General features: G+C 41.5%; 1 protein-coding gene across 1 annotated transcript in view; it reads left to right on the top strand.

The window, feature by feature from the left end:
• The window catches only part of RYK (receptor-like tyrosine kinase), a 74829-nt gene that overhangs the window by 24461 nt on the left and 30775 nt on the right, over positions 1-19593 (top strand). The window contains exons 3-9 of the mRNA XM_009887348.1: positions 4891-5012; positions 6778-6877; positions 8019-8153; positions 10435-10491; positions 12558-12702; positions 16265-16365; positions 18756-18881. Of these exons, the coding sequence (XP_009885650.1) occupies positions 4891-5012; positions 6778-6877; positions 8019-8153; positions 10435-10491; positions 12558-12702; positions 16265-16365; positions 18756-18881 (786 nt within the window). The remainder of the gene's footprint in view (positions 1-4890; positions 5013-6777; positions 6878-8018; positions 8154-10434; positions 10492-12557; positions 12703-16264; positions 16366-18755; positions 18882-19593) is intronic.

Here is a 19593-nt window from a genome sequence, read left to right as displayed (position 1 = left end):
GTAAGTTCCCCACTTCTTTGTTTTATCGCTTTGCCTAGAAAATGGTTATTGGAGAACTGTCTGTTTTCAGTGCATTGGTGTTTTTCTTCTACAGCCACTTGTTTTCTCCTTTTATCATTCCACGTGTGACAGAAACCATCACATACCAGTTTGTGTTTGTCCCAGGATGCTGGTGCATTTGCCCTACATAAAGTGCAAGGTGGCGAAAAGTGTTCAACACCTTAGGACGCACCTGACGTCTTGCAGAATTATATTTTCCCTCCGCTTCTACCAGTCAGTACATTTTAGTGGAGTCATTTAGTAATTTACTAAGCATTCTTGAAATCTCAAACAACTGGGGAAAGGAACCTTGGGTTTGTCTTCTTTTCTTCAGCAACCTGCTACGTAGGCTGATCACACCTTATGCTGCTACTGTGTTTGAAAGGGATTTACTCATTTAAAAACAGTAAAAAAAATTGAGGTCGTTGGTTTCAGCTGTGTGTTGGCAGTGACTTGCTTGCTTTGATACCGTCTTTTGAAGCTGCCTATGCCCGAAGAATGCTTTGAAAAAAAAGGCTAGACTATCTGGATAAGGTAACAGTATTGTTTTAGTATAAGCTCCATCTAAGTGCTGCTGCAGTCTTGCCTTCCATATGGGCTGCTCCTGAGCATCCTCCCTAATTCAGGGACTGAGGAGTGGTGCCTCACATTTGTTTGGTGTTTTTTTTTTTTTTTTTCCCCTCCCTGTGTAGTGCCAGCTTGACTCCTTGAACTTGGCTTGCTCAGGGTTTAAATAAGGAACGTTGCAAGGCAAGTGTAAGTATGCATGTCTGAACTAAAAAGACGAAATGCAGAATTCTGAGTTAAGATTTAAACCATCATGGTAACAGACCCTAAAGTGTTTTCTGCAAACTCCTTAACTGTTTTTAATGTCTACTCCAGGAAGAGTTAATAATAGCACTTTATGGTCTGGAAATGGAAGCAGTGCGGAGGCACAGCTTCATTGCATGCAAAAGGTATGTCAATAAGGAACGAAGTGACTGATGGAACAGCCATCAGTGTATTGGCTCACAGCCAGTACTCAGTGAAGATAACTGAACCTGTTTGACACTCCACCGAGGCTGGTCATTATCCTCTTGCTCTGAACTTGTGGGAAGCGGAGTGTTGGATGGGATCTGCCCAACGTGTTTGCAGTGGGAGCCTCACCCCTGTCTTGAGCAGCACAGGGCTGTTGGAGCCCGCCAGGCTCTGCCGGGGTTTTTCTCGGTGAGAATTTAGCATGTGGCATTGGGGAAAACGTACCGTGTCTTGGCTAAAATGCACTAACTGTAGAAGTCCAGAGTCCACCCGCCGTGGAGCTCCTGAGCACGCACAGTGCTGCAGCATTGCCCAGGCAATTTCTGTGGGTATGGGGAAATTTTCTCTGCCTGTACGTGGAAGACTCGGGAAACAGAGGGAGCCCAGGAGTGCAGTGAGAGTGAAGTGATGGCAGCCCGCCTCAGGAATGCTCCGATCAGTGAGCTACGTCTCCTTACCTGGTCGTACCTTCCCAGTGCCCTCCCTTTTGGCTGGGACGTGGTGCAGCTCCTGGCATCGCTGGGCATCGGCGCGAGGGCTCCCTTGTGTCAGGCAGAACACACCTGGCTGCCTGTCCGCAGTGCAGGCAAGGTGCTTTTTTGACCGGCAGGTTCAACTGCAATTTTCTGCATGTTTTGCTGGCCTGATTGAGATAAATTATGTAGACAAAGTGCTTCAGCCATTCGGGATTGAGGTGGGGGAGGCATCAAGGGGATGAAAGATCAGGGATGGAGGGATGGTCCGAAAGCAAAACTATAATGTGGCGGATTGGAGGTGGGGAGATGGGAGCTCGCTTGTCTGGTGTGAACACGAGTTCTTAGCTGTGCATGGCAAATTGAATTTTGTCTGTAGCTTGCTGATGGGGAAAAGGTGGGCTATAGGGGAAATGTTTTAATTGTTGATAAACTTCAAAGGAAAAAATGCCGTACAGCGTTCAAGCGCTGACATTTCCCAACTACATGTCTATCAGTTTCCAGGGTTTGAGAAAGCATTTACCTAAATTTATAGAAGGAAAAAATATCTAGTGAGGAGCTGTTGGAGGATACTGCCTATTAGTTTAGGGAGATTGTGATCCAGAGACGCTAGGAGCACAGAGGCTGGGTACTTTGGTTTTATAGTCTCCCCTAGGCGTTTTCTGTAGACCTCTGATAGAAACAGGATCCTACGCTGGGCAATCTTCTGCTTTTTTTGAGTTGAGCTATACTAGAAAACCTCTTAAATTTTTTTATATGCCAGTCTTTTAATTAGAGTGTAATTTTTTTGAGGCAATAAAACTTGACATTGATTCTCATGCTGCTCTTACACGATGCTTTTGAAATTCACATAATTAGCAGTGCCTGTTAGTGTGCAGCTTTTTATGGCAGTACGGGCATTAAAACATTGGTGGCCTATATAATCGAATTACTCAGTGATGTACTGCTATTCAAGCTTAAAGAGTTGATTGATCTTCTGTAGCGTAATTTGGTTTTGTACACCTTTAGATATTATTGCACACCAAGTTATTTATGCTTGACAGCTCCAATTGGGTTAGCCTTTTACAGTATTTTTATAAAGGCTGTTTTTTATATCAGGCAATTTTATTGCTGTGCACCTATTCGTTTTCTGTGACTGCTTTCTCGACAAAGATTATATTAAATCAGGGATTATCACCTTGAAAATCTCATGGTGTTACAAGTTCCAAAAGTGTTTCTGTGACCCTTGGTGTGACCATTGACCAGCCAGAAAAGGTTTCCTTTATTCCAAAAGCAGCTTGGTTTCATTGTTTCACTTGCTAATCCTTTTGTCCTCCTTTTTTTTTTTTTTAATAATTTGTACTTACTGGGTTTGATTTGAATACTCTGTTTTATAAGTTTATGCCCATAAAACTTCCCATGTCCTTGATCAGATCTAATGGCAGGTGTCTGATAGATTTAGAAAACACGGAAGGAGCGCGGAAAAGATCTCACAACTAAGGTAGATTTCATGTATAAGCATGGACACACATAAAAATTATCTGGGCAAGCTATTTTGGAAGTTTGCGGTTTCTTTCAGGTGTTTTCAAAGTTTGATTTTGTTTCCAGGTGTGTGTGTGCGCTTTCCCCTCCTCCCGATTTTACGGGTGGATAGGCTTTTGCATTTGCCATTTATTATTGAGTGGAAATATGGACAAATTGGAGAAGAAAGATTTAAGTTTTTTGGTTTATGTACTGTCTCAGGCTGATTACATTCAGCACTTAAGGCATCACCTGCATCTTTTTCTGTTCAAGGTCCTGTGTGAGAGCATTTCTCCCTGGGATTATTCCTTTCATGCATCCAGTCTCTAGGGTTCTCCCCCTCACTACCCCCCAGTATCTGTGATTACGTACTCTTGGGTTTTGATTAAGTTTCAGGACATTAATGAGCCAGCAGAGAGTAAAAGTGGTTAACGGCAACAAGAATGAAGAAGAACATCTTAACTGCGTTTCCATATCTTGTGAAAACAAGGTGGATTAAATCGCATTCCGGAATAAGAGAATGCTTATCACTTTGCACTGATCTGTGCCCAGTTTTTTGCAGTAAATAGGAGGAATTATTTCTCTCAGGCTAATTCTCCCTTTCTTCAAATGCAGCTTGACTACACAGTTCAATAGTTATCTTTGATTGTTTATTTTTATTTCGTAAGAAAACCCCACACCTTTCCTTATTCCCTAGATTCTTGGAATAACTTCAGGATGCCTGAAATGCTGTCCTCTTGCAGTCAGTCACAGTCTCTCCAGTTTTCTTGACTTTCCAGCCATAATAAAAATAACATTGTTTACGTTCCTGATTGTACAGTGAGTATTTTAATTGAACTCATTTCCCTCTGCGTAGATCATGTTTGCAGCGTGCACCTGCGTCTGATTTACCCGGTTGTTCTTAGCATGTCAATATATTCCTGAGCCTGGGTAGCATTTAATTGGGAGCGATGGAGGCAAAGCTGTGTGAGATAAGACAAAATGGTATTGGTTACAAATACAGTATGGTTTTGTCCTGAGGATATGGAGGTGGGATTAATTTTACAGCTGCAGGGAAGGGGTTTAAATTGTAGTGCTTACTTTACCACTAATTGCTAATGACACCCAGGGCAAGCTGTAGGGTCCTACCCTGTATGCAGTGTGACCCTGCGATGTGTGCGGCAAAAGATAATGGCAGCTTCAGTATTTGTAATATCAGAGTGTGCACCTTATTTAGGAAAATGCACTTTAATGCTCTGTAATAAATAGTTTTGTGGGTCTTTCAATTCTCTAGGTTTATTAAAATGTTCAGAAAGCAAAGGGTAGGCATAAAGTATTCGTTTTACTTGGTGTGCAAATGTCATTCCTCCTCTATGTGCTTTGCGTTACAATCTAATTACCTTGAAGATAATCCCATAGTGCTTGTGCGTCTCAGTCTCGAGAAATGAGCTATTCCAGGAAGAATTACCTGCAATTAACAAGCTGATCAGCCAAAGCAGTTTGTCTTGAGTGTACACAGTTGTGAGTAAGAGCAAAACCGGACCCGTGATTCCCAGAAGCAGACGGGGGTACATTCAGGAGAGTCTGTAATGACTCTTTTGGAGGATTGTATGAAAAGTCATGTTTCCTTCCAACTTTTACCTGTTCATTAGGCTGCAGAATCTCTCTGAAATTGTTGCCTTGTAAGAATTTGAAGCACTCTTGTTAACACTGACGTGCATGAGCGCTGATCTCTAAACTGTAGTTGAATTTATGGACTTGAGGAAGTATTTGCTTAAACATTCAAATACAAGTGGACCTGGTGGTGTGGCGAGTTGTTTGTTCTGGTGTGTTACTGCTGATCCTGTTCTTCCCCGTCTTACTCTTTTCTTTTTCATTACAGGTCTTGATGCAGAGTTGTCTTACGTGAGGAATGATGTGGTTAATCACTATGCATTGTCCTTCAATCTCTTAATACCCAGCGAGACCAACAATCTGAACTTCAGCTGGCATGCCAAATCCAAGGTAAGCAGGCTTCTGTGTTGGAGTGCTCAATACATGACCTGCATTGTGTAGTGAATACCCACTATTATAAACTTAGTGGCTTTTGTCTTGGCAAAAATTAGCATATGCTAGGTGCAAAAGAATTATTTGTATGATTGCAGGCAATAAATCAAGACTGTATGTATCCAAATTGTTCATTTCTTGTTTTAGAAAGGTTAAGCACTTCTTTTGAATTATTTTATGCTTCTTGCTTCTGGCAAGCTACACGTGCATATATACAAGCTATTGGCTGTGGAATCTCTTCTGGTAGTGCATTGAACACACAGAAGGGGCAGTCATGAACTGAAGCCTTTGGAAATCAAATGTAGAGCAATTGTGTTTTAGAGATTTCTAGAAACTTATCTTTGGAGACAAGAAGAACCTATAAAAGTAGCATCTAGGATGTTATTACCAAGCCCCGATAAAATGGAAAGGGCTTTGTATTTCACTTGATGACCATGACTGGAGCATGCAGCAACAGCTGTCAAAAGATTTGCATATGTTCTTACATTTTGAAGGATTTCCAGTTACTTAACAACTTGGTTTTGTATATGAAATGATCTGTTTAGTCTTTGCCAGATGTTAATTATTTTTTTTTTTTAAACTTGAGCAATGGTTTTTTCTTCTGTCCTTAAGTAGGAAAGACAGCAGTAGGAGAGACAGAGAAGAACAACACTTCTGGCAGTGTTCTTCTCTTGGAGGTGTAACTTCTCACAAGATGTGAATTTTGGCCTGCAATGGATTGGGTACGGTGCAAACCAGCCCTACTACTCGATACCGTATTCCACATTCACAGGCAGTTCAGTCACTTCCAATTTGAATAGGACCTTTGAAGGAGTTCCCTTGTTGTTACAACCTCAGCTGTGAGCTACCTGCATTGCTGTCCCTGCCCCGAGTTTCCGTGGGTCTGTCTGCATATTGGAATAGGAATTTTTGATCTTGTGCAGTCCCGCTTCCATTACCGCTCAACATCTTCTGTGCCAGCTTTGTAGGATGGGCGTAGTGCAGTTTATTACCAGAGCCCAGAAACTGGGTTGTGTCTCTAGCCTTGGCATCTTGACTGAAAAATAAATTGATAACATAAATGCATCCTGTTATGTTTTAGAAAGGAGGGGAAAAAAAAAAAAGAAACTAATGGGGCAAACAACATCAAACCAAATTCATTCAATTGAGTATGAAGGGGTAGGATGAATTTCCAAAAGCAGCTTATGACTTAGTTACAAGAGGACCTGTACTTTTTTGAATGAATATTTGCAGAATCAGCTTCTTAAGCAGAAACAAAATTTTGACTGTAGTTGAATAAATGGTTTGTAAACCATTTTGGCTATGTCGTTTATAAAACTGTCTAGAGGAGGGGGAATTTCTTGAATTCCTATGGTTTTAACGAACTGGCTTTTGAACAAGTAAGCTTAAAATATCAGCAAGTGAGGCTTGTGGTGTGGTGTTTTTCTTTTGTTTTGTTTTCTTTTTTAATACAGTAGCACTTTAAATTCTGCCCCCAATTTTCAAGCATGATTTCAGGAGTGGCTTCTGTTTTGGCTTGCTTAATTTGAACTGGCACAAAAGTCTGATATTTAGACTTCATATCAGAAACCTTGAATTTGGGCACCTAAAATCTCCAGCATTCTTTGAAAACAGGATACAGTTCTTTTTAATTTCAAGAAGAATTATGAAAAGGTATGTAGCATTTCTTTTTACTACTGTAGAGGTTTCTTACGTGTTTTCCATCTCCCAACTATTGTTCCAGGTTGAGTATAAACTGGGATTTCAGGTGGATAATCCCATGGCTATGGCTATGCCCCAGGCCAACATTTCTCTACAAGGAGAAGTTCCTCGCACCCTTTCAGGTAAAATCCCCATTCCCCAAAAGTGCACAGCTACTGCTGATACTGATAATGCTTTCTGGTGGTACTTTGTTCCAAAATGTGTGTAGTGTTGCATAAGAGCATAATTTTTCTCTAGGAAACCTAATACGTTTCCAGGCCTTCTGCAACAGTTACGACATTGCTAAAAGGGTATTATAGACTGAGACTGTTGGTCTGAGTAATACTTTTTTCCTCTTGTTTAGTGGAAGATCAAGATTTTCCTGGAAAGGAAATGTGATGTTTTTTATGTATATGTACACACACAAGGTTCCTGTTCCCTCTTAACAAATTATTAGCAGTCACATGGATTTTAAAATCCATGCCTTTTAATTTCTCTGTCCTACAGAGATGACATTTCAAGATGTGTGACTTGTCAATACATTAGTTTATGGTAAGTTTAAAACTGAGAAAACTTATTTTGAGTATGTATTAGCTCCTCCATAGAATTTATTATAGAAATAATTTTATTTGTATCAGGAAATGTGCAGGTGATTATAGTTCCTTGCTCATTCAACTAAGGTTCTTTGTACTCTGTTAGATAGTCAAAGGGCAATAAAATATATATTGATGTTATCGTTTTGTACCACTTTTTTTGTGAAAGCAGACCCTAGGGAATCAGGCTGGTTGTGTCTGCTCTGTTGGCATAAATAATACTGGTATATGAGCTAAAAAGTAAATAATGTCATGTTAGTTTAAGCTTTGCTCCCAGTCAGAGTTGCAGAGACCAAAATATTTAAACTGAATGGTTGTGAAAAAAGCATTTGAAAAGGCAAGGAGGAAAATGAAATTTTCTGGCTTTCTGTGCTGATGGAATTTTCTCTTGTGACAGCACTTTAATTTCAAAGCTAATGAGTGGCTAATGGTCATTTATACACAAATACAATTTTAGTAATCTGTAAACTTTTAATATAACTCACATAATTTAAAATCTGTGGCTTTTAATGTTTTGATAGTTGTCTGAAATTATAGGGCATGAAGACTAAGATAGCATTTCTTAATAACAAGTTGTTTAAAAATGTACGTTATAAACATCACTGAAAAAGACCTTTATTTAAATGTTTTTTCACCACAATGTCTGAAAAGTGCTCGAACTTTGTAACGCCTGCTTGTTGTCTGCTTGCAGTGTTTCGTGTCGAACTCTCCTGCACTGGCAGACTCGACTCTGAGGTCACTATACTAATGCAGCTCAACTTGACAACAAATTCCTCAAAAAACATCACAGTTTTAAATTTCAAACGAAGGAAAATGTGCTACAAAAGTAAGACATGAAGCTTCAAATATTAAAAAGCTTTTAGTGTTCAAGTATGATGGGGAAAAAGGAGTGGGAAGGTACATGTATAACAGGTCCCAAGGGTGAATGTTGGAGGGGATAGGAAGAAACCAGGTAAAATTTTGCCTTTCAGAGACAAATGGGGACTTTTGGTAATGGATGAACAAAGTCCCAAGGTGTCCTGCTGCGCTCACTGACCTTTCTGCATATATAGCAAAAAGGATTTTCTCTGTTGTGCTCGGAAGGAAGAAACTAGTTTCCTCAAAACTGCAGCATTCTGGATATTCGAATGGTGCTAAGAATTACCAACAACCTACTTAGTTTGTAAGTCGGGATAAACTGAAAATTGGCTATTTAGTGCATGTAAGTGGGTGTTAGTCTTTGGGACTTGGAGTACAAAAGGATCTTGGTAGCTCATGCAGACTTCAGAAATCCCAGATAGTCTTGTGTGTTTTGACTTGGGAATCTGCAAGGACAGTTTATTCTTGGATTGTTACTAGCTCCTGTTGCTGCTTCCTAGAATTATTTTCATAGGCATCAGTAGAAATTTTTCTTGGGGAATCCCAAGAACTGTACCCTCCTTAAAAATAGCTGTGGTGTCCTGTTCTTGGGTAGCGTTTGAGGATGGCCATGTCCCTATTTACATACTCCTGGCACAGTGCAGTTTACGTGGAGCCTTTGGGGACAGTAGTTGGCTTTTCAGAGGGGAGTTGTCACTTCTCTTGAGTATGAATGTCAAAGGATGAAGTTCTGGAAGGTGTGGGTGAAAGAGCTAGCATAGCTTTTTAACACATGATGTTGTGATACTCATGTTCCTTACATTGATGTTACAGGAAGATCATTCTTAATTTGAAGTGTATCTCTCTTTCTAGTGGAAATGGAAGTCTTGCAGATAATGTTGTGAAGAAAAGACACTTTTACCTTTATTTCGTCTTTTCCTAGGTACTTTTGCAAATGTTCTAAGTGGGGGAAGTCAGCTCTGCTTAGGCATTCATAGCTTATTGAGCTGCTAAATGTGCAGCGGGAAGTATCCACAGGCACCACACAGTTATCTGGTTGTGTGAGAGAGCGCCACTTCCTTAATTATGCAGAAGTGATTCTTACAAAGATCATGTTTCTGTGGGTTCATAAAAATGTCAAGGACTTTTTGATGTGTGTTAATTGGTATAGAGCATCCAGGGATTTCTGATTTAATTTAGTGCATAAGTTAAAAATATGCAGGAACTTACTAGCAGTTTTGCTCAAGGCATTCGTAATAGTTCCTCTTAAAGTTTAAAAAAGGAGAAGAAGGGGGGAAAAAAAAAAAGAAAAACTCTCATTTTTCTCTCCTACAGATTATTTTTTCACAAGTTTATCAGGCTGAACTGGCTTACCAAGGGGTCGGAAGGGGCTGTGCTGGCGAGGAAGTGGCTCTTTGCAGCTGGGAGCGGGAAGGGGGATGTGCAAGTGGGACTGTACCTCTGCAGCCACAGCAATCCCTTATATTGCCTCGGCTGCCCACAAATCCTCAGGGAGGTTCATCTAAAGTCATCTCCACAGCCTGCTTGCCCTTGGTTTGCACCGTTTCTCTTAGTGACCAGACTCGTAGTAAGCTTAGAAAGGGGACAAATCTTTATTAAAGGACTACTTTCACACATGAACCTGGGTATTGTGCTTTTTGTTCCATATTTATGAGTATTTAAATAGGCATTACCTCTTTCATCCCTCAGTTTTAAAACACTGATGACTGTAGCATCAGCTGAGAAGGTGCAGTGCCCATGGCTGCATCTCTAACTTCTTCCTAGGATGAGTAGCATTAGGCTGGAGCCAGAATTTCTTCCAAAAGGTCAGCGTAGTATTGACTGAACATTCCAGAAATTACTCTGTATCCTGTAGTAACTGATTCTGTGAGGGCTTTGTTGTTTAGTGTCTTAGTGTACACTCACATACTCTGCACCTCCTCTTTTCTGCCGTCTGCTGCTTTGGATTTTGGGGGACGAGCCGGAGGGGTTTTTGAGGTAGGTAGATTCCGTGGGTTCAAGCATGGCCTCAATGGGCATGTGTATTAGTGGTGAAATATATCTGCCCCACGTGTCTTGAGTGTGATTTTTTTATTATACGGTGGTTACGTATTTAAAATGGAAATCTAGAGATAACTGCAGTCCTTAAGTCAGCTCACATATTTAGAAGAGCAGCTTTGTTTTTCCATAAATGAGGCAATTGACTTCTTGTGAAGGGCTACAATAATAAATGTATACCAAACTTAATGTTTTTTTTCTCATCTGTTTAGAGCTTGAACCAGAACTAAAATCTCCAACATCTGATAAAAACAGCAGCAAGGCTCTCTGTAAGTAATTCTGAGTGTACAACTTACTTAGGGTGTAAAAAATGAAAAACTTGTGATGTTCCTTTGTGTTTCCACAGCATTCCTTATGAAAGCACTCCCCAGGTAGTCTGCCCTATACCCAGTATTTTAGTGGGTTTTTTTTTGTAGGTAATTATTTTAACTGGGAATATGCACTAGTGAAGAGGAAAAAACCTATTCCAAATCTCCTAACAACTTTTTTTAATTGTCTTAGGGGCTCTGGTTTCTGTATATAACTCTGATCTATTTTCTTGACTTTAGGACCTCTCTGGTTTGCTGTTTTAACTTGTCAGTATTGAATGAATACAATGAGGTAGTTGCTTTTACTCACTCCTTTTCTAGCTGGAAATATCATTGACCGACTGTGCTCAGCCTCTTAGTACCTAAAATGTAAACACTTTCACCAAAATGCTTTTGGAATGCAGTGGAGCGCATTGCTTGGTTTTTCTATTTATGCCCCGCTGCCTCTTCCAGGACAATTTTCCTCCACAATTCATTGTTCAGAACTGGGGGTGGCTGGGGCTACTGCCTCTTCGTGCCTCCGGTCCCTATGGCCGTGTTGCTGCTCAGCGCCCGCTGAAGGCTGGTGCGGCAGCCAGCCCTCTGCGACTGCAGAATTTTGCCATAAAACTTGCCACAGTTGAGATTCTTTTGAGAGAGAGAGAGAGGGGATTAACTGCCCTGTTAACACTGCTGCCTTAAGATTCAGATCAGGGGGCCGTACTCGTCGTCCCCTAAAATCACAGAAGCTGAAGTTGTGTGCTCTGGCACATTTGGTCAGTGAGTAAGCACTGCTATCCCACTGCACCTAGGTATTAATCTCATTTTATTTATGTACTGGTGTGTGTCCTGGTGTGCAGGTGACTCCTGCTCTTCCAGCCTGTTATGGTTTGAGAGACCCGTAACAATTTATCATCGTTTAGACAATCATTCTATCGCCCAATGACCCCTCCCCACCCGGGAAAGGGAGTTGGGAAAAACAAGGAAACCTGGGAGTTGAAGTATGAACAGATTTAATAGAGTAGGATTAGATAACTAACATTAATAACACTAAAGAACCAATACTGATCCCGATACCTATACAAAATATGCAAAGATTATACTCAGCCCTTTCTATCAGTAGAAGCTGTTCACTCCCAGCAGTGGACAGCAAATGTCGGACACTGCGGGTGCTACGGCTTCAGGAGGAAGGGAAGGGGTCAGGAGTCCGGTACCAGGGCACGAAGTTCTCAGGATTGCAGCCATCAAGGGAGAGAGCGAACTTTGCAGCAAACTGTCTAATTTATAGTGAATGTGATGTTGATGGTATGAAATAATCCCGTTGGCCAGCTGGGGTCAAGTGCCTGGGTCTCACTCCTCCTCATCCCTGCACCTGGCAAGCTCAAAAACACTGAGACCTTGAAACCCACACACCATAGCTGGCTGTGAAGTCAGTATTTTTCACAAATTCAGACACCGGAGTCTTCTAAAAGTGCAGTCTTCCCAAGTATTAGAAGAGAAGTTAGTCCTGTGTCGCTCAAACCAGGACATAGCCCCAGCTGGCAAGTCTATGCCACGTGCTGCGTTGGGGTTCAGCTGAGGGTTTGTCCATGTTCCTGCTGTGTTTGCAGCATGGGAGCCCTGGAGGAGAGTCGAGGGGTCAAGTGAGGTAGAACCAGCATGACCAAGACGACTGTTTTGGGAGATTTCTGGCTAGCTTTTATCCTTCAGTTGGAACCTTCCTTTTGTCCCAGGAGATAAATGGAGGCATGGAGTGGCTTGCTGGGTCTTGCCCTGGTTTGCTGCAGCAGGAACCGTGGTGCCTACTCCTCTGGGGGTTGTCGTGGTCTGCTTCTGCAGCCTGGCTCCTGCCGGACCTGGGTGGCTGGGCACCAGGGGCAAGTCTGGGGACAGCAGCACTGCCCTCCTGCCATGTCAGCCTGCTGGGAACTAAGAAAATGTCATTTGTTGTGGGGTTTGTTTGCATTTTTGGGGTTTTTTTTGGGGTTGGTTTTGTTGGTTTTCTTTTTTTGAGAAAGTTTCAGTAACTTTTCACTTGTCTGTTTCAGTCGATCCTGTAAACGCAGCTCCCACCACTTCTACCCGTGTGTTTTACATCAGCGTAGGCGTGTGCTGTGCTGTTATATTCCTGGTGGCAATAATACTAGCTGTCTTGCATCTCCACAGTATGAAAAGGATAGAGTTGGATGACAGGTATGTATTCAAGCTTTTCAAGTGCATGTTTGGGACACGTTTACCCAGATTTGGGGGAGTTCTCGTCTCAAAATGAGCACTCTGTAGTATCTTGCAGTTTCTGTTCTTGGTGTCAGGCTGTAACGATTACTACCTGTGCAGAGTTGTGGTAAGTGCTCTGCTGCAGAAAGGCAGCATTGCAGGTGCTCAGCTGTTTATGGGGTGGGAGGGTTGTGGCTGTTGGGTTTTTGCCAGAGTAGTCGTCTGTAGGACACGCAGTGGGGAAATTTGGACAGAACCAGATCCACAGGGATTGTCAGGATTGAAAGAAAACTTGATAGATACCTGGGCACACTGAAAGTATTTGTTTTTTACTGAATTCTACAGGAGATTGAATTTCAGCTTTCTCTATTTCGATGGACTTACCAATATTTTCTTGGGCCTTAGGGTAAAGTCTGGGGATTACAACTGGTTGGTTATAAAGCTGAAAATGTGGCTGTCTCCCAAAGGTATTTTCAATCCAGAAGAACCAAATTGGCACATGCCTGCGAAAAGGACTTGTAATGTGAACCCAAGGGCACTCCGGTCAGCTGAGTGGGGATTAAACGCCGAGGCGGAAGGGAGGCTGAAAAAGCAGGTGGAGTGAGGCTCTGCTGAGGTTGTGTGAACCGTCTGCATCACATGCAACTGTTCCGAAGCAGGCAGTTTTGAAACGGAATACTTCAGGAAGCAGTTGGGTCTGTGGGTGGTCACCCCTGTTGAAAGGATATCTTGAACCGTTTCTGTTCCTGCCTGCAGCCTCCCAGAGTAGCTCTATCTTTTTGTCTTCCTCTCTGTCCGTTCATCTAATCCTTTCTGGGTGTGGGTTTTTTTTTTTTTCCTGCTGTTTGCTCCTCTGGTGTCCCCAGACCACTTGGTTTTTGTGGGCTGTCAGTGTAGTAAGTAGTAATGGCCTGATCATCTAACCAAATACCTTGTCAGTTTTCCTCAATTCATTTATGTTTAACTGTGAGGGGTTTTAATCAATAGAAGGTGTTAAAGGATGTCCAGGTTGCTTTACTTCAGAAAGGAAAAGCGTTACGTTTATTGAGTGTGTGAATCGTCATCTATGAGTTTTTGAGGGACTGTCTCAGCCTAGCAGTGTGGTGAAATGTCCTTTCATCCGCTCCATTGTACTTGATTTCTGTGGAGGTACAAGGTAAAAAAAATCATCTAATGTTAATACTCTGTGTTTGGTAGATATTAAAGATGTTTCAGTGCTTGGCTGCTTGGTTCAGTGTTATGATTTAGCCTCAGTGTTATGCCTACGATGAGTGACTGCTTAATGCAGCTATTAGTCAAGGAGCTTGTGAGAGAAGAAGACTTTTTTATTTGGTTTTGAATTAGAAGCTCAAAATGTTGCTGTGAAGGGGTTCTGAATCGAAGATGATAACGTCATTAGGGTTAATGGCCTCCCAGGAGCAACAGAGGTGAAAAACCCACTCCTGTTGCTCTTAATATCAAAAACCAGAACTGAATAAAAATGAGGAAGGTTGTTAAATAGAAGCTAAAGCCAGGCTGCACATGGACTATTTAAGAACATTGTACTGAAAGTTCAGAGCAAATGCTTGCATACCTCCTATCAAAGGCACTTGAAAAAGTGCCAGAGAAAGCTGGCATGGCTTAACAGCAGAATAATGGAGGTTATTAAAAGCAAGAAGGCATCGTTCAAAAAGCTGATGTTGTATGCAAGGGAGAAAACTGAGAAAGCTCATAAACATGAGCAAGTTAAACCTAAAAAGCAGAATGAAGCCAACCAAAAAAGTAGTTTTCCAAACTTGCAACAGACAGAAAAAGTAATTCCTTTTTCAAACTTGCCTGCAGCAGGAAGCCAGCCAAAGGAATCTGTAGGGCTAGTAGGTGATCAAATTACAAAAGGAGTTTCCAGCCATAGCAGGAAAACGAAATGCGAGTTCCGCATCGGTGTTTAGTGCAGTGACTGTGCCAGGACGCTTCTTTCTGGGGAGCTCATTGGAGAGTGGATCATATTGAAGCAACTTGTAGATGCAATAGTGTGAATACTGAAAGTAAGCAGTTGCCAGCAGCAGAGAATATTCATTGAAAAACTCTACTCCATTTTACCACCAATGGTGGCTTTTAACTTCGTGCTAAAAACCATGCTGGAACCCTACACCTGGAAGACAGTGAATGTGGGAATAACTTTAAAAAAAAAAAAAGGCTTCCAGAAAGAGATTGAGGCCAGCTATAAATCAGTAAGCCTGATGTTTGTGTTGTGAAAATTAGTAGATTCTGTTGTAAAGAATAAATTAAGTAGGTACATCTGTGATTATGGTATAATGGAGAAGAGTTGACTTGGCTTTTTTTTTTTTCTTCTGTAAAGGAAGTCTTGCTTCAAAACTAACAGTGGTCCTCGAGGGCATCAGCACGCATGTCTAAAAATCCTACAAGGATGGCCAGTGCTGCTTGGCCGGTGCTCAATAGCAGCCCAAGAAACAAATGGAATGTTGATTATTTGGCAAGGCAGAGGGTTATACCCCAAAACAATCTCTTCTTTGTTCTCCCGTTACAGGCACCAGAAGTGGAGAAGCTTTTAAGTTTCAAAAAATGGGGGGAATGTTTGTGTGTGTTTGGGAGGGAGATCAAAAAAGCTTCTTCCGGCCCTGCCATCTGAGCCAGTAACAGGCACTGCCTTTGCCTGCAAACTTTCTCTCCTGTTCGCAGGCTTTACGCCTACAACAACTCTCTTTGTAGGGTTTTGTTTATGAGGATAAGACAGAAAACATCCTGCTACCGTTTAAGCTATGATTTGCCTGTCTCTTGAGTACTGCGTTGCGGCTGTGGTCCTTCCACCCAAACAAAATACTTAAAAGCACATTGTAGGTGGCCCTGGAAGGGGCAATGAGTATCCTTGGAGAGAGGAATGACAAAGTAGGCTGGGGCAGTGTGGTCTGTAAAAGAGAGCTGAGACTGGTACGGTGGTATAGGGCAAACAACCATTTGCAGCAGTGAACTAGGGAATATCTTTTGGATATTTGCTTCAGCACAGGAACGAAAAGGCAGCAGTTAGAGCTAGCAGCTGGCATGCCCAGGGCAAGTGAGAGGAGATAGCTGGCTGAAAAAGCTGGGTAAGCTTTGTTGGGCGTCACAGGTCCCTCTCCTTGTGGCTCAGGCTGCAGCTTTCAGACTTTCGTAGTCCTTGATCCTCAGTGGGGTGTTGATACCACGAAACAAATGCATGCAAGTCTTCTCTGGAATTTAGTAGTTTTGTTGTTTCTGGTATGACGGGGCGGTTCTTGCAATAAATGTTTTGTCCCCTTGATTTTTCCAAAGTGGGGAAAAAAAGTAGTGGAAAATAGACCAAATCCTGCCAAATGAATAGGAGGAAGTTGTTCACGCTCCAAGCACAGGAGTGCTAAGATTTTTGAGTTATCTGAAATACATTTTAATGTGTGTGAGACTTTAAAAATGCCATTCTTTCAAAGTCTAGCCTGGGATATCTTCTGGCTTTAACTTTGTTAGGTTCATTTTGAATTTATTACAGTGGCAAGCAGTCACGTTTATGTCCGTTTTTGTTTTAAAACAGCATTAGTGACAGCAGTAGCTCACAAGGTTTATCCCAACCTTCCACACAGACGACGCAGTACTTGCGAGCTGACACGCCAAACAATGCAACACCAGTAACCAGTAAGTGTTAATCTAATTACAGACCCTTGCAACAGACCCTCTTGGATGCTGCTGGAGTATTTGGTGGTAGAGATCTCATTGATTTAAGTCTTCTCATCTTATTGCTGCAACCTGCAAAAAAAGTGAATGGGGAAAAAGCTTTACAGGGGTGATACATTCATGATTTCTTTTGAAGATTTATTATCTGCAGAATGTTTTCTCTTCCAGCTCTTGTCTGTCTTCTCTAGTGGAGGGATATCCCGTATAGCACCGCTCCAGGGAAGGGATTGTTTAGACCTTGGGGAAGCTGGACAGTGTAGAGACACACTTGGTGTGCAGTTCCTTGGCAGTTCGGTCTCACTGGACTGACCATGAGCCTTTCGCTTGTGCTGGCACTTAGGCTGCAAGACGATTTGGGGAGCTGAGCCAGCTAAAAACTCGCCTCTTCTGTAGAGTGATGGGCTTTTGGTTGACTGGGGTCTCTGAACTGGCTCGTCGCCTGGCTTTGTAAGCACCAGGATTGGTGCTTAGAGGGTACGGGTCTACATGACTGAGTATCGGAAGGAGGCAGGACTTAGCCCAAACTCAATTGGCTTAAGCTACTGCTGAAGAGCCTGATTTAAAAGATCTAAAGTGAGGTAAGGGTTGATAGTACTGAGTGAGAAAAATGGGGGAGCCTGGCCAGAGGAACAAAGTGTCTTCCTGGTAAACTCAAATTGCTTTTTTTCTCCATAGAGTGGGAGCTGCCAAGCTGAAGTAGTACCCTGGCACTGCTGAGCTTTTCAGAACGCGTAAATTAAATGGCTCCTGTTTTCATCTGTCACCAGTGATTTTCTCTTCTGTAATGCTCAATAGCTTGAAGAGACTGTTCAGAGACCTAATGAGTAGGAATGACAATGTAGATCCTTTATTTAGAGCTAGGTAAAAAAAAAAAAAAATTAATGACTTGACTCTTTTTTCTTAAAAGCAACCAGTGAGACCCAAAAGTCTCTCCCATTTTCTTCTCATCGCACTTAGTAGCGACACGGACGATCCCAATTCATGAGGGAGCACTGCACAAATGTCATGGTTACTCTTCAGCTCTACTGTGTTTTCTTGTTTCCTCCCCATGTGTGAAAGCAGTTGTTTACCGCAGATTGAACTCTTGCAACTTTGGGAAAGTTTTGGCTTTCTTCTAAATTGTACTGTATCCCCTTAAAAAAGAAAGGGGATATTTTTTTTTGTCACCTGGGCTTATCTTTCCTTGCAGAAAAAGTGCCTTTAAAACTTATTTAGTAGAAGCATTAATTTTAAAATATACGTAAATATAATATATATCAAAATATAAAAAAAAAAATCTTAGGAAGTATTAAAGAAAATATTAAGAAAAAATCTTATAAAATATTTAAAAAATCTTAAAGACCTTAGAACACAACTAATTCTTGAGCTGGTTTTCCCTCTTGCCACCTGAAGTCCTTCCACAGCCTTTTTATTTTCCATCTCTTATCCCAGATCGCGTTCCGCTGTTGATGTCCTATCAGCCTTTGGTTTTTAGTTTGGCCCTGTAAGAGATGCCATTTGGTTCATTTGAATATGACCCCTGGAAACTCATTACTGAGCCTCTAGCAAAAAAAAAAAAAAAACCAAACCAAAAAACCATAGTGATGATGAAACCCTCCTGACCTTGGCGAGCGGGGTAGCCGCTATGCCTAAATGGGACCTGTTTGCTGCGTTCCGTCTGTGTTGTTTCAGAACGTCTCTTACCTGTTTTGGGACACCGCTGGTTGCAGAGGGAAAATGAATATAAGGAGAGAAAAAAAGGTTGGATGCACGAAATAAACAGGAAGAACATTCTTAGTTCTTCCACAATCACATTAGCCTTGTTTTCAGTAACATTTAAATTAAAAAGAAAATATATAATCAAAGTAATTCTCAAGATTTTCCTCTAGTGATTCAGACCTTTCTGGCTATATTAATGTATTTATGTAGAAGTGCCAGAAGAGGGCACTGGTAGTTTTGGTTATGTCCTGCTGGGGTAAGGCATCTTCTTCACTCCCAAGTCATCTGACAGTCTCCGATCGCGATCTTTATTTCCTTGTTGTGAGGGAAGTGCAGTGTCGTGTTAATCAGCTTCATTACGTAAGGAGGAGTTTTATTTACTTGGTGTGAATAATGAGACTTGATTACATGACACTACGTAGAATTCATGTGTGATTGTTTGTTTTTTTTTTTCCCTGCGGATTATTATATTCACATGACTTCTCTAGTTTTTGTTGATACCATAATCTTTTTAAGATTAATAAATAATCTCTTTAAGTACGTGCTGCTTGCATGGCTTTATACCTGTAGGTGGTGCTGAGGTGAAGCGGTGTGCTTGTGTTCTCATTATAAGGGTATTTATATTCGTTTGTTTGGCTCTGCTGGCTCCTCAGGTTATCCTACGTTACGGATAGAGAAGAATGATCTTAAAAGTGTCACTCTAATGGAAGCAAAAGCTAAAGTGAAGGACATAGCCATCTCCAGGGAGAGGATAACTCTAAAAGATGTGCTCCAAGAAGGTATTTACAGGACTCGGACACTTGTTAACTATAACATGGTGTATATATATTATTATTTTTTTAATAGCTGGATGTTTCTAAAATTAATCACGGATGACGTTTCTGATCTTCGTAACTCTGGAGGAGAAGAATGATGAATGATGTTTGCATTTGGGGTGTGTGGGGGTGGGGAAAGCAGTTTCCAGAATTCATTAGTACAGGGGAGCGACTAATCACGCTCAGTAAATCATTCAGCTCGTCTGTCTTAATAATCTGGTCCTTTAAATAAAGGAAAGGGTCAGATGGCTGAGGAATGAGGTCATCAGTTGGGGCTGTAAGTGGCAGAGTAACTCACTTTTGTAAGTTACTGCAGGAGAGCTTCTCTTAAGAAAAAAAAAAATAATTAAAAACCCCGAAAGCCCACAAAAACCTCAGTCGTCTAAACTCATCTCAATTTAATAGCTTCCGATTTGGAAATCCAATCAGCAGATGCAACATTCACAGCTCTGATATGAAAAATTTGGAGATTACCTGATTCTTTTGTCTTGTTTAATGTTGACTTTGGAAGCGTTCATGCGCAACATTAGTTGGTTCTTGTTGATGTTGAATTTGGGAAACAGACTTAAATTTTTAGGGTTTCTTGTTGTTAATCTTTACTGCTGCAACTTCAAGTCTGCATTCCCTGAGCCTCATGAGAAAATCAAACTTATCAAAGCCAGAGATCTGAGATACT

The sequence above is a fragment of the Charadrius vociferus genome, unplaced genomic scaffold (assembly GCF_000708025.1).
Source record: "Charadrius vociferus isolate BGI_N301 unplaced genomic scaffold, ASM70802v2 scaffold2016, whole genome shotgun sequence".
NCBI lineage: Eukaryota > Metazoa > Chordata > Aves > Charadriiformes > Charadriidae > Charadrius > Charadrius vociferus.
Note: the sequence above shows the minus strand (reverse complement) of the source record. Positions and strands in the feature narration are given on the sequence as shown.